The following is a 14,229-nucleotide window of genomic DNA, read 5'->3' as shown; positions in this document are numbered from 1 at the left end:
GTATAGGCCTACTTACGCTGTGGTGAATTCCGTTGCTTTTAACTTCTCCACCTCTTTTCCTTTCCTTCTCCCTCGTTTTCTCTTCCCCTCCTCTTTTTTTCTTTCTAGATCTGGAGGGGGATGAAAACATCTGTCCATTTGCTGTCCTGTCTTCTTTGCACCGTGTCCTATCCACTTTGAGGAGAGAAATCCAAAAGGTGTCTTCCGTTCTCTTAAACGACAACTCTCACAATTCTCCCTGTCACGGTTCCTTTTCATTTTCTGTATTTCCTGTCAATCTTCCAGCCACAGACGTCTCACCTTTTTGCCTTCGGTAGGTTTAACCTGAAATACATTCCCCGAAACCTTGACTGACAAAGGCCACACTTTGTGTCACAGAAATAGATGCATTTGTGTTTTATCACTATGTTGTGTGTGTCATATCCGAAATGTAAGTTTGTCCCCATTGACTCCCCATAGCTTTCTTTTTCTATAATGACGTTTGAGGATGTTAGAAACTTGACCAAGCTGTCCAGGACATGTATACTCTCCATACAAGTGCTTGTACTGAAGTTATATCAATTTGACTTAGTCTTTCCTGACATTTAGACTTTTCTACTGGACTATGACGCTTTAAAAAAATATATTTCCTGTGACGAGGGAGGAAGGATGAATCTGATATCCTATGTAGGGCTACTATGAAGCTTCTATCTCTAGTTGCAATTTACTCGTGGGGAAGTTCAACACTCTGACAAATACCATACATCCTACATGGTTGTAGTAGGATGTATGGTAAAATAATAATAATAACAACAACATATGGGACCCAGCGGGCAAAACTGGTTGAAATGATGTCATTACAACCTGAACAGAAAGGTTGACAGTTTTGTCCGCTGTGTAGGTCATACAATACGTCTGGTCTCTAAAGAGGGTTATCGTAGCTCTTTGGTTAGTGATGGTGAACTGCAAGCAGTAAATGGGTAAAACCCGTATCTTTTTTTCATTAGACGCGACGGCATGGTTGGGTTAATTGCGTACTCCGCTTAGCTAGGCATTTCTATTAACATTCCATAATAACATAAAATAATCATCATTTATATTCTTCTCGTATGTCGCTCTTCAGTATCAAACAGTAATCTAGCGTTAATCACTTATCCAATCTAACGTAATATGCATAAACGTATGAATGTATAGCTCAACCTTGCGAGTAGGCGAATGCTTGTCGCAATCTCTGTGTCGATATCAAGTGTACATTTTGTACGGAGATGGCTACCTAGCTAGATTAAATAGTCTATTGCACATACACATCCGGACGTCAAATGTGTATTGTACTGTATAAAATGTAATCCATATAGAGATCGAGTGTGAATACATGTATGCTGAATATGGGTGCTTTAGTACATCATGTATATTCTAGGCGCTCAGATGTTTTCGACAGCTGGGACATAGTCGTAGCTTCTCAAATGAAAGCACAAGTTTGTGAGTGGACGCAAATCTTTCCTCTTTTTCTGTATCCTGCATCAATGGGAGATTCCGTATAAGCAAGAAGCTTAGACATTTGAGCTTCATTACAATGGTATTTGTAATTACATTGACAGACTAAGTATTTAATTGAATGACAAAGTCAAATCAAGCGGCCCTTTGGTTAAAGGGACAGTACACCCAATTTTAGTGAAATATTCCGTTACCTAGAATCTGTTGACTACTTTGAAAGAGAGATGAGCTTGAATAAGAAACAGTGGTAGCTTGCGTGTGCCGCTGTCTCACTCCTTCCTCTCAGTACCTAATGAAAGAGTATTGTTTTAGGTTCAGAGTGTATACTGCGTGTCACCAAACACAGACCTACCACTCCAATCACAGGCACTGGTCATTTTTAAAGTTACACTGCCAGCCTAAAGTAGCATCAAGTATACTTGAACTCTTATTTAATCTGTATCTCTGTGTATTCAAAAATGTTAGTCAAGAATGGACATTTCAGGAAGCTTACCATCACAGTCCATGTACTCTTGTTGTTCGCCGCCTCAAAGGATATCGCAAAACAATTGTTCGCTTTTAGACTTAGAATGTAAATATTTCCGGTGTATAAAACAATGTGTATGACCTTTAACATTTTCTAATAGCGTGGCCTGTTGGTGTTCTCTGTCGTATGTTATTGTATAGTTGCTATTGACTGAATTCGGGGAGTTCGCTGAATGAAAATGAAGCCTGAGCCTGTTCTCAGGATCTTCCTCTTGCCTTTTGTTATTTTCTATGTTTAATGTAGCCTGTTTGTTCAAATTCTGGGTTGTTTAATAGGCTACCGTGTCGTTTGTTTTAATGTAGATATTTTACATTCCATGGGTAAGATGACAAAATAGCCTTTTTAAAAGTTGAACCTGGACAATTTACAATGCCACTGTCGATGAAAACACCTCGCGGGTTAGGAACAGACTACATCTGTAATATCTATCCTCCTGCCTGAAAGAGTAACTGTTGACATGACTGGTTCTGTCCTCATTTGTTGCTGGCCTTTAGTGTGCCTTGTACATCCCGACACAGCCTCCTTAAGATCTGCCTTGGAGGCCAGTGAACCTTTTCTCAGTCCAACAGGATACTCGAAATGCTCTTAACAGGGTTTAAGGCTCTTTTTTGTAGAAATAACAGAATGCCAGTTGATATTAAAGTTATCCCTATGTAAGATTCCTAATAGTTACACCAGGCCTCCAGGTTAAGTCTGGCTTTACAGTTAAAATGATACAGTATGTGGTCGAGCCAATGGGTCATTGGGAAATTGTGATATAATGACGACGTATGTCAATAAATAGGCTTCACACTAGTGTTGCTTGGTAACCGTACATCCCTAAAAGCGTGTAACGTGTAAACAGGATAGGGATATAGAATATAAATGAGGAATTATTATATTTCCGTTTTACCTTTACGCTGACACACAAGGGTCCTTTTTCTCAGGCTACTGTCTGTTATGCTGTTTGATAGACTAGCTATGAAGATTTAGCGGAGCTTTGTCTAAACTATATTTTGTAAGTGATCAAATATGATGACTAGTTTGTTGTTTTGGGACCATTAATACACTGAGCATTGTGTTATGGGAAATTCTTGAATTTAATAGACCGTTTAGGAGTTGACCAAAAGACTGCTTTGGGGTTGACAAAAAGGTAGTTTCGGGTTTGACCAAAAAATGTGTTTCAGGGTTGACCAGAAATGTGGAGACAGATTGATACAGGCGATTTGGTAGACCTTAAGAGATAGCCAAATGGCCCTCTGTCATCCAAATGTTTGATCTCTTTAGTCTAATTTCTAGTTTTTAATTTGACCCCCACACAGTCTTGGCAGACTTACCAACCCTCCTGAGTGGAGCACTGAACAGCCTTTGTATGAGTGGAATAGCATTGGCTGTACATATAAACATAATCAATGTGTATTTGTACATAGGCATTCATTTGACATGTATAATATATGCAGAGGTATTCATAAAACCATTTGTATTGGACTGACCTATCAAATACCAGTGTACTTAGATAACCTGCAATATCTTTAAATAGCAGACTTGAAACCCAACAGTGAAAATGTGTACATTTTGTGTATAATTGATTGTGCATTGCTTCCTGGCCTAGTGATTCCAGGATACGTATTGCATTTATATAGAATAGCGTCACTTTGAGGTTATTTACTTTTGGTTTACTGTTTAGGACTTGAGTTCGACTTATCCTTTTTTCCACGTGTTGATGTGTGCAAATTCTGGAGCTTTCATTTATTTATTTTTGACCTCCCTGCAACTGTATATTTGAATCACAGTTCTGGAACAGATATCGATTTATTGACTTGGTATATTTTTTAAGACCTAATAGGAACAGGTGATAACATTTCAACGACGAGAAAACGGGGAAGAGAAATAAAACTGAAGTGTGGAAAAACCAAGTTGTCTTTCTGTTTTATTCATCATGAGTCAAGAACAAACCCCTAGGAGTCACCAGTGTCCCCTTTAGCTTTGGGTTGTGACCATCTTGCCAGGATGGATTCCTGATAGTCTCCAAGCCCTTCAAACTCAACATCAGAGTCCTCCTCCATGGCAGCTTCTTCTGGACCCAAAAAGTCCTGTAAAACAAGGTCCACACACAACCGATACTATGAGTCAAGGTCTGTGTCTATGTCATCAATCGTAAGGTTATATACAACCTTTTCTTAAAGGGGAATTCAAAATGCCGTGTTGTGCCTACGACCCTGACGACTCAGTGCAAGACGTTTAAAGAACGGATCGTCTTATTATGTGATAGCGTTACAGGCACAATATGAAATTATGACTTCTCATTGAAGTTCCCCTTTAATTACCTTAAACTGCATTATCCTACCTCATCAGACTGCAAGTAGTTCTCTGCAAATGCCAGCATCTGTTTCAGCAAGGTGGTATGGTTGTAGTACCTCAATGCTTCCTGTTGAAACGGAGCCAAATTATTCTTTCATGTTCACTTTGGACACAATCGGCAAGCCGAGTTTTACTTTTTCATAAAGCTTGTTAGCCTCAATTCCTTGCATTTTTCAATGAATCGCTGCCCTAAAAAAAGTTAAGTATAACAAAACGGAAGTATCTACAGACTGAATTATTTCACGTCTTTGTGATTTGGTCTTTTTCCCATAATGCCTGAGTCGAGGCAAACACTGTTTATGCGCTTATGTACAGAGTGGAGGCCTGCGCTGAGCATTTGCATTCCTAGATCACCATGGTGATTTTGAACAGAGCAGGGGATTGTCCAAGTCTAGGATTCCTATTGCTAGGTCGGAGACTGAGAAACGGAAGGCCTAATTCCAAATCAATCCCTAGCTGCCTATGTATTTCCTTCCTGTCTCTGAAGTTACTAGTCCAATTCCTTTTCTCCCCGAAGTATGCACTCATTTACTCCCACGTTTGGTTTTGGGGAAGCCTAGGAGGAGCACTACAGGTTGTAACAAAACAAGCGCAAAATCCCATAGTTGAGAAGGCTGGATTAGTGAAAGCAGTTTAATAGAAAAAAACCTTGCTTTCATTTATCCAAATATATACGGATCCGTAAATACCTCAATGAAGGCTAACAGGAAGGATGCATTGGCTGTCTATTTCAATTGGTCTTTCCAGTGATTCCTCGCAATCTATCTCCTCGCCTCCTTTTCAGCCATATTGGAAGTAGGTCCTTTGTCGCTCCCTTCCGACTTCCTTTTCCAATGGGTTTAAAGAAAGAGGCGACGTGAGGAATGTTGAAAAGATGAATAGAGCCATTCTCTCACCACTCTGGGTGTGAAGCTGTGGTCATCCAGGCCCCACTGCTCTCTGTAAGACTGGTAGTATAACATATTCTGCCTCATGACCTTGTCCTCAGGGTCAAAGAGCACGTAGCTGGACGCACAGGGGGCCGCACTGCGGGCATCATTTACTGTATTGAGAGGAGAAGAATAACTTGTCCTTTTATTTGGACTCTTTCGTTTAGTCCTGATACATAGGTTTGACATTATTGTTAATCAAAGTAAGATGGTGGATAATACCTACATTATACGACTATGGTTGGTACTTACACTTATAATAAGCAAATTGCAGGTAGTGATACATCGTGGCGATGAATTTCTCCACAAAGTAGCCACCAACATTTGGCATTAGGTTTTCCTCACACTTCACCTCGCATCTCAGTGCATCAACATAGGCATCTGTGAAAGAAAGTGGCAAAATGAGTTTAGTCCTAGTAGTCATTCAAAGTCATGGTACATAACTAATTCAACCAGAATTGAGGCTACTCATGGGTTTATATAATCTGGGTCTGTATAGCCAGCCCTGACTGCCAAATATAACCCACCTTGACCTCCCTGAGGGACCACCATCTCTGGCACCTTCATTTAAAACCACTCTCACATTTATAGACCGAGCTATGGATGCAAGGACTGACCATCTGTGATATCAAAATGATACTTCTAACCATGTTTTGAAGCTATACAGTGTTTTGTTTTCAATTACATTGTATACAAACAATGGAGCATTACAGGCTAATATGTTGGATTCTGATGGGGTATGACAATAACCTCATGAGGGCATTTAGAAGATACTCTTCAAGAATCAATAGGCATATATCATTAATTTAAAAGTCCAAAAATCGATGTAGCATTCGCAAATTGCCCATCTTTTTTTTTTTTTAAAGAGCTTTTCTTCCATTTCCAGTATATAAGATTGCAACTTTGTTTGGCCCAGACTTTGTTTTGGAAAACACTTAGCTTCTCACTGTTTAAAAAAAAAAAAAATCAAACATGTATATAGCACATTCTTCTAAGGAACCCTGGTTTTACCCGGGTCTGCCTTCAGTGTATTTGGGTCTTAGTGAGGCTGCAGTAGCCTACCTGCCAGTGTGGGGTATAGGTCTTTAGTTTGGGGGAGGTCAGCGTCGCAGGCCCCCTGGCACATGGCCTGACACAGGCTGTACTGCTGGAGGTACTGGCTGAGGGCCTGCTCCATGTGACTGATACTGCTGCTGAAGTCCTCAGAGTTGAACAAGGTGACCGCTTTCAGGAAGCTGACCTTGGGGGTGACAGGGTAGTGTGGATGTCAGGGTTGGGGGTCAGTTTCATTTGAGTTAATTCTGGAAGAAAACTGACATTTGGAATTACATGGAATTGATCCCAACCCCCCCACCCTGAGTGACAGAGTATTGTGAATATTAGTGAACCTGTAGTGACGGGGTATTGTGAATATTAGTGAACCTGTGGTGACAGGGTATTGTGAATATTAGTGAACCTGTGGTGACAGGGTATTGTGAATATTAGTGAACCTGTGGTGACAGGGTATTGTGAATATTAGTGAACCTGTGGTGACGGGGTATTGTGAATATTAGTGAACCTGTGGTGACGGGGTATTGTGAATATTAGTGAACCTGTGGTGACGGGGTATTGTGAATATTAGTGAACCTGTGGTGACGGGGTATTGTGAATATTAGTGAACCTGTGGTGACGGGGTATTGTGAATATTAGTGAACCTGTAGTGACGGGGTATTGTGAATATTAGTGAACCTGTAGTGATGGGGTATTGTGAATATTAGTGAACCTGTAGTGACGGGGTATTGTGAATATTAGTGAACCTGTGGTGACAGGGTATTGTGAATATTAGTGAACCTGTGGTGACGGGGTATTGTGAATATTAGTGAACCTGTAGTGACGGGGTATTGTGAATATTAGTGAACCTGTAGTGACGGGGCATTGTGGATTGATATTAGGTTGGGGTCAGATTGTAGTGGATTTTGTAGTACCTTTTTCCACCTCTCCTTTATGCTCACCTCATAGGGGCGTTCCTCGTGGTCAATGAGATAGCCCTCCAAGTCAAACTCTCTTTTGTATTGGTTCATGTGCTGTGTCATGACCGGGTCCTCTGGGTTTCTCTGTAGATAGGTGTGGGCTGACGCCAACGCCTTCTGGGGGTCATCCATCTGGGAGAAACAACACAGGCCAAGCAGTGAGGCAAGTGGTGAAGGCCCTGTTGGAATACTCTTAACTTGGATGAAGGAAGGATGCATTTTATCACTGATCTAACATAAGACAATTGGTGATAGCAATGCTGTAGATTAGAACGCTTGCTAACATCAATCCAGTCATGTCAGATCAATGATTACTTCAAGAAAAGGAAGAAATTACAATTTGAAGAGTATTTCAACAGCAGTGGGACAGATACTGTATGTAGACAGTGGAATCTCAATTGTCCAAAGCGGTTTCCTCTCTTTTTATCATTTCCATCATTGGAACTGATGTGATGTGTGGCAGGACTTTGGGCTAGTTTGAGCTGTCTAGTACTTTTCCAGATCCGTGATGGGTTTGCTTTAGACCAGTGGTCACCAACCTTTTCTGAGTCAAGATCACTTTCGCAAGGCAAAATGCATGCTAAGATCTACCGCTCTTTTTTTAAACACGACTTTAAAAAAATGTACATTAACCTAATAAAAACAGTTCTTTAAAAAAAAAATGGTACTTTGTTTTTATTGAAGAACACAAAGAAAGTACAAATAAAGTAAAATAAAATAACAACAAAAAAGATCTGGCAGATATAGTGCACGTCGTACCTTCATCATATTAGTTACATTGACATCTTTGAATTAGACATTTTTCAAGTACGAAACCCATTTTTCCCACTATTCCTGACCTCTCTCCTCTTGTGTTCTTAAAGCAAAGGTCATACGCTCCATGTGGTGTATTTCTTTTACAATGTCTATCCATTGTGTCACTGTGGGAGGGTCTTTTTGCAGCCATTTCCTAGAATAAGCCTTTTTACTGGCTGCCAGTAGGACCTTCAAGAGGTACTTTTCTCTACGTTTATAAGGCATTTTTTCCCCCTGAGAGTTCCCAGTTGTCTTGAACACACTGAAGTCGGAGATTTCCAAGTTACCAGTTGTTTTGAACACGTCATTAGTCTCAGAGGAGGCAGGGAGAAAGCATCAGAGGGTCCACCTCTCACGGTCCCTGCACTCTCTTTCCTTTCCTCTCAGGTGAGACTGACCAGAGAGGGGGACACCTCAATATAAAATAGACATGACAAGCTGCTAATAATAATAAAAACACAGGGCTATTGGTACACTTGGCTACTCATTCAATGCAGCTGCAGCGAGACTGGGGGTAGGCCGAGTTTGAACCATTTAATCTGTCTGAAAATACAAAATGGAAACGCATTGCCTGCGCAGTGCTTCTGAATCAAGTGCACCTACCATCAACTACACAACACAAAAAAAGGAGCACAAGCCTTTATGCCTTCGTCGCTGGCTTTTCTACAGAAATGTTTGGTGATTGACTAGGAATGCCTCGAAGGACTGGTTGGCGACCACCGCTTTAGACTATTGATATGGCAGCAAGGATGGTTTATTTCTGAAATATCACAACTTTGAGGGCAAACGGATTAGATAATATTACAACCTTGTCACATCTGTATTTGGGAAGTTTCTTCCATTCTTCTCTGCAGATCTTCTAAAGCTCTATCAGGTTGGATGGGGAGCGTCGCTGCACAGCTATTTTCAGGTCTCCAGAGAAGTTTGAATGGGTTCAAGTCCGGGTTCTGGCTGGGCAACTCAAGGACATTCAAAGACTTGTCCCGAAGCCACTCCTGTGCTGTCTTGTCTGTGTGCTTAGGGTCATTGTCCTGTTGGAAGGTGAACCTTCGCCCCAGTCTGAGGTCCTGAGGGCTCTGGAGCAGGTTTTCATCAAGGATCTCGCTGTACTTTGCTCCGTTCATCTTTCCCTCGATCCTGACTAGTCTTTTGGTCCCTCCCGCTGAAAAACATCCCCACAGCATGATGCTGTCACCACCATGCTTCACCGTAGGGATGGTATTGGCCAGGTGATGAGCGGTGCCTGGTTTCCTCCAGACGTGACGCTTGGCATTCAGGCCAAAGAGTTCAATCTTGGTTTCATCAGACCATGAGAATCTTGTTTCTCATGGTCTGACGGTCCTTTAGGTGCCTTTTAGCAAACTCCAAGCGGGCTGTCATGTGCCTTTTACTGATCAATAACTTCCGTCTGGCCACTCTACCGTAAAGGCCTGATTGGTGGAGTGCTGCACAGATGGTTGTTCTCCCATCTCCACAGAGGAACTCTGGAGCTCTGTCAGACTGACCATCGGGTTCTTGGTCACCTCCCTGACCAAGGCCTTTCTGTCCCAATTGCTCAGTTTGGTTGGGCACCGAGCTCTAGGAAGAGTCTTGGGGGTTCCAAACTTCTTCCATTTAAAAATTACGGAGGCCACTGTGTTCTTGGGGACCTTCAATGCTGCAGAAATGTTTTGGTACGCTTCCTGTGCAATCTGTGCCTTGACACAATCCTGTCTCGGAGCTCTAAGGACAATTCCTTCGACCTCATTGCTTGGGTTTTTTGCTCTGACATGCACTGTCAACTGTGGGACCTTGTATAGACAGGTGTGCGGCTTTCCAAATCATGTCCAATCAATTGAATTTACCACAGGTGGACTCCAATCAAGTTGTAGAAACATCAAGGATAATGAATGGAAACAGGATGCACCTGAGCTCAATTTCGAGGTTCAGAGCAAAGGATCTGAATACTTAACCAATTTGTAAGTCGCTCTGGGTAAGAGCGTCTGCTAAATGACGTAAATGTAATTGGTTATGGCATTGATTTTGTCAAAAAATGTATCTTCCACTTTCCTCAGTTGGACCGAACTGTCAAATCGCGGGAATTCAGATTGCTTTCTGGGGTGCTGAATCCACTTGTAGCCTATATTTGCTTACCTTTCATGTGGCAAAGTCACTACTGACCTTAACACCGATAGGTTATTTTTTTATTTTACCAGGTAGGCCAGTTGAGAACAAGTTCTCATTTACAACTGGTCAAGATAAAGCAAAGCAGTGCGACAAACAACACAGAGTTACACATGGGATAAACAAACGTACAGTCAACACAATAGAAAAATCTATATACAGTGTGTGCAAACGTAGTAAGATTAGGGAGGTAAGGCAATAAATAGGCCATAGTGGCGAAATAATTACAATTAAACACTGGAGTGGTGGATGTGCAGAAGATGAATGTGCAAGTAGAGAAGACTCCAGCTTCAGTGATTTTTGCAGTTCGTTCCAGTCATTGGCAGCAGAGAACTGGAAGGAAAGGCGACCAAACAAGGAGTTGGCTTTGGGGGTGACCAGTGAAATATACCTGTTGGAGCACGTGCTATGGGTGGGTGCTGCTATGGTGACCAGTAAGCTGAGATAAGGCGGGGCTTTACCTAGAAAAGACTTATAGATGACCTGGAGCCAGTGGGTTTGGTGACGAATATGTAGTGAGGTCCAGCCAACGAGAGCATACAGGTCGCAGTGGTGGGTAGTATATGGTGCTTTGGTGACAAAACGGATGGCACTGTGATAGACTACATCCAATTTGCTGAGTAGAGTGTTGGAGGCTATTTTGTAAATGACATCGCCGAAGTCAAGGATCGGTAGGATAGTCAGTTTTAACGAGGGTATGTTTGGCAGCATGAGTGAAGGATGCTTTGTTGCGAAATAGGAAGCCAATTCTAGATTTAATTTTGGATTGGAGATGCTTAATATACGTTTGTTTATTCCATGTGTAACTGTGTTGTTTGTGTCGCACTACTTTGCTTTATCTTGGCCAGGTCGCAGTTGTAAATGAGAACTTGTTCTCAACTGGCCTACCTGGTTAAATAAAGGTGAAATAATAAAATAAATAAAAAATGTGAGTCTGGAAGGAGAGTTTGCAGTCTAACTAGACACCTAGGTATTTGTAGTTGTCCACATATTCTAAGTCAGAACCGTCCAGAGTAGTTATGCTAGACGGGTGGGCGGGTGTGGCCAGCGATCGGTTGAAGAGCATGCATTTAAGAGCAGTTGGAGACCACGGAAGGAGAGTTGTATGGCATTGAAGCTCGTCTGGAGGTTTGTTAACACACAGTGTCCAAAGAAGGGCCAGAAGTATACAGAATTGTGTCGTCTGCCTAGAGGTGGATCAGAGAATCACCAGCAGCAAGAGCAACATCAGTGATGTATACAGCGACATACTGTTATAGCGATATACTGTATATTTGTAAGTAGTAATGGTGAGTGGACATTCCCCCTTTCTCTTTATATTGGATCTTTTTCCAGCTCATGTGAAGAGTTTGGATGTGCTTAACCATAGTAGTCCATGTTGTCTTAGGCCTAATATTATATGCCCACGGGGAGCAATTATGGTGCCTTTAACTGTATTTATATAGTCTATTTAAAACCAGTTTTTTGTTTTATTGGAATTTATTAGATTTATTCACTGTCTAAGTCTTATCAATAGTGAATTTAATCTTGCTTATTAACAACTTTTGGCATTTCCATGGCTCAGATACAATACATGTTACAGTAGGCCTTTATCAGTGCGAATGCTATGTTAACAATATATTTCTAGATAAAAACATGTTCAACATATTTAGCAAATATGGGATAGGCCTACATTTTTGTTGTTTCTGTAAACTATTTAACAAAGTAGGCTATAATGGACTAGTAGTAGTTGATGACAATGCAACACATAAAATACCATATACACAACTTGAAGCAAACACATATTTAGCCATGGCTAAATTAGCCAATGAGGGGTTAAGCCTCAATACAACTTCAATGTGTATATTCATCAAAACTCAGGCCTTTTGCGCCTCCGCCAGCTACTGCGCTCATAATTCTAGTTGTGAAAATAGCATAAATATGTATTTCTGAGACCAAAATGTGACTTACCTGGACATGAGCAAAGTACATGTAACGGTAGGGCGACCTATTATCGAAATCCTCCATAATCTCTTTTCTAGGGTAAGGGAGCGAGAGCGCAGGGAAGTGCGTCCTGCACTTTTTCAGGCATGATGCTCGCATTAAAATGCGCCAGAAGATCTGCATATCCCCGGTGCTGCTGGCCATGACAGGCTCCTGTAACTGTACATGACTGGCATTGCAGTTTTGTATGCAGTATGTCACGCTGTCTTTCAGAAGCCGATGCAGGCGTAAACTTAATTCAATGAATTTGATACAGTCCGTCCAATTTTCTGAGGCATAATTGTCCAAGCCTTGTGCATACGCAGACTCGATTGGCATGAGCTCCTCTTGTGGGAAATGTCTAAAGTTGTAGTTGTCATACTGCGCGACCACTACAGTGGCAATAAAACATAAAGAGATTGAGAAAATAGTTCCTTTTACGCGTTGGAGATTGGCGACCATGATAAGTGCATTCATCCAAGTTGCGCATTTGTCTCCTCTAGCCAATAAAACGGGATTTTGTTTTTCCATTTACTTTCAGGGAGAGGTGGGCTGGCAAACCGCTTAGGGGTCTTGGGGAATTCACGAGTTGGACAGTTGTAGCCCGAGGTCTCGGATTTCTAGCTGTCATATCAGAACATGTTTAGTTGTTCATTTAAAACGCGTTCCGCGTGCGTAAAAACAAATGTAGCCTAGTTTACAATTCCATTAGCTGAATGTGAACGAGGGTCTCTTCAGGCTACTGGGCCACTGGAGATAATTTAGGCAGAGATCAGCTTGTTGCGTGACAGTAGTTGGATTAAATAGGACGTATGCCTATCTGTTTAGGATATTTATCAAAGTAATTCAACTCAATCTATCTTTAAGCATACAATTGCCTCTACCAAGAGGTCTGAATGGCAGAGGAGGTAGTGCACTTACCTTGACTGCAGAATAGCTGGTTCAGGACCTGGCTATTACCCCCTCATTAAATCACTGCAATGATTAGTTGCCTAGTTAAAAAGAAAAAGAAAATGGTGGCATAACCCTATACGAAAAGTCTATACGAACACTCCTGACCTGAACGACTATATATAATTTCAGAATTGGTTAAATATTAGATTTTGGTCATTTGTTTTACTGGTCAGGAGTGTCGTTACAGCCTCTCCCTAGCCAATAACTTTCAAAACGTCTTTATGCTTCGAGCCACATGCTCTGACAATGCTCATTGCACATGAGTTTGGCATTGATTGTTTGCATAGGAGAGACCTAAAGGGCGACTGACAGTGAAACCAGTCATAGAACGGCCACTGCTGCTCTGAGTCTGAGCAACACCACTGCAAACTGGAGACTGTCCACGTTTACAACATTCCTTGCCAAGAGGGAGAGAAGCCCCCCCTCTTCTTTAGGAAAAATCCTGTGCAACTCGGTACACAGGGTTTAGTGTAGTGTAGAAACGAGTGAATGAGTGTGTTTCAAGACTGATGCAGGCCTATAAATTACTTATAGAAATAGTTTAACTTTTTTTTATCAAGTTAAAATCCGTTTTTTTTCAGGATTCATTCTTATTTATAATGTTTGCAAGCAGTCTTTTACTTTTACTGCTGAAGACGTGGTCATACGTTGGATGCAATCCCACGATTGGAGATGTAGTCGTGGACAGATATTCGATACCAAAACTTTGTCCCAGAGAAGTAAAAAGTGGGGATTATGTTCGTTATCACTACAATGTGACATTCCAAGATGGAAAAACATTTGATTCGAGGTAAGATACAAATAATCATCATCTTTGTCAAGATTTTTAAGCACTGAATAAAAATGTGTTGATGTCCGTTATTACGTTTTGTTGATGTAGCCTTTCTTTGGCAAAAATTGTGTCGCATTATAATCATCTGTAGGCTAGTATATTCTGCAGTCCTGGCTGAAGTTCCATAAGTGCGTGCATGACTTTGTAGCCATCTATCCTAAAATAAAAACAATTATGTTATCATGTATCCGGCTATTGTGTATCGTACATATTATGTATGTAATAAAGCAAAATAATTATATGCAA

General features: G+C 41.3%; 3 protein-coding genes across 6 annotated transcripts in view; 2 read left to right on the top strand and 1 right to left on the bottom strand.

The window, feature by feature from the left end:
- Positions 1–3,894, top strand: part of LOC115160555 (disintegrin and metalloproteinase domain-containing protein 11) — a 49,640-nt gene extending 45,746 nt beyond the window's left edge. The window contains exon 26 of the mRNA XM_029710726.1: positions 109–3,894. Coding sequence (XP_029566586.1) covers positions 109–124 — 16 coding nt within the window. The 3' untranslated portion in view covers positions 125–3,894. The remainder of the gene's footprint in view (positions 1–108) is intronic.
- The window catches only part of LOC115160583 (endoplasmic reticulum protein SC65), an 11,323-nt gene continuing 975 nt past the window's right edge, over positions 3,882–14,229 (bottom strand). Inside the window, exons 2-8 of one of the 4 annotated variants that reach the window (XM_029710764.1) lie at positions 13,119–13,189; positions 7,260–7,409; positions 6,331–6,508; positions 5,521–5,649; positions 5,236–5,381; positions 4,326–4,406; positions 3,882–4,071 (exon numbers count right to left, since the gene is read on the bottom strand). In XM_029710764.1, the coding sequence (XP_029566624.1) occupies positions 3,937–4,071; positions 4,326–4,406; positions 5,236–5,381; positions 5,521–5,649; positions 6,331–6,508; positions 7,260–7,409 (819 nt within the window). In that variant the 5' untranslated portion in view covers positions 13,119–13,189 and the 3' untranslated portion in view covers positions 3,882–3,936. Of the gene's footprint in view, positions 4,072–4,325; positions 4,407–5,235; positions 5,382–5,520; positions 5,650–6,330; positions 6,509–7,259; positions 7,410–12,185; positions 12,925–13,118; positions 13,516–14,229 lie in introns of those variants that run through there. The other 3 variants (XM_029710754.1, XM_029710744.1, XM_029710775.1) reach the window with 3 other exon arrangements.
- Positions 13,574–14,229, top strand: part of fkbp10b (FKBP prolyl isomerase 10b) — a 17,256-nt gene continuing 16,600 nt past the window's right edge. Inside the window, exon 1 of the mRNA XM_029710735.1 lies at positions 13,574–13,941. Coding sequence (XP_029566595.1) covers positions 13,751–13,941 — 191 coding nt within the window. The 5' untranslated portion in view covers positions 13,574–13,750. The remainder of the gene's footprint in view (positions 13,942–14,229) is intronic.

The sequence above is a fragment of the Salmo trutta genome, chromosome 2 (genome assembly GCF_901001165.1).
Source record: "Salmo trutta chromosome 2, fSalTru1.1, whole genome shotgun sequence".
Classification (NCBI taxonomy): Eukaryota; Metazoa; Chordata; class Actinopteri; order Salmoniformes; family Salmonidae; genus Salmo; species Salmo trutta.
The sequence above is the reverse complement of the archived record's forward strand: the minus strand, read 5'-3'. Positions and strand labels throughout refer to the sequence as shown.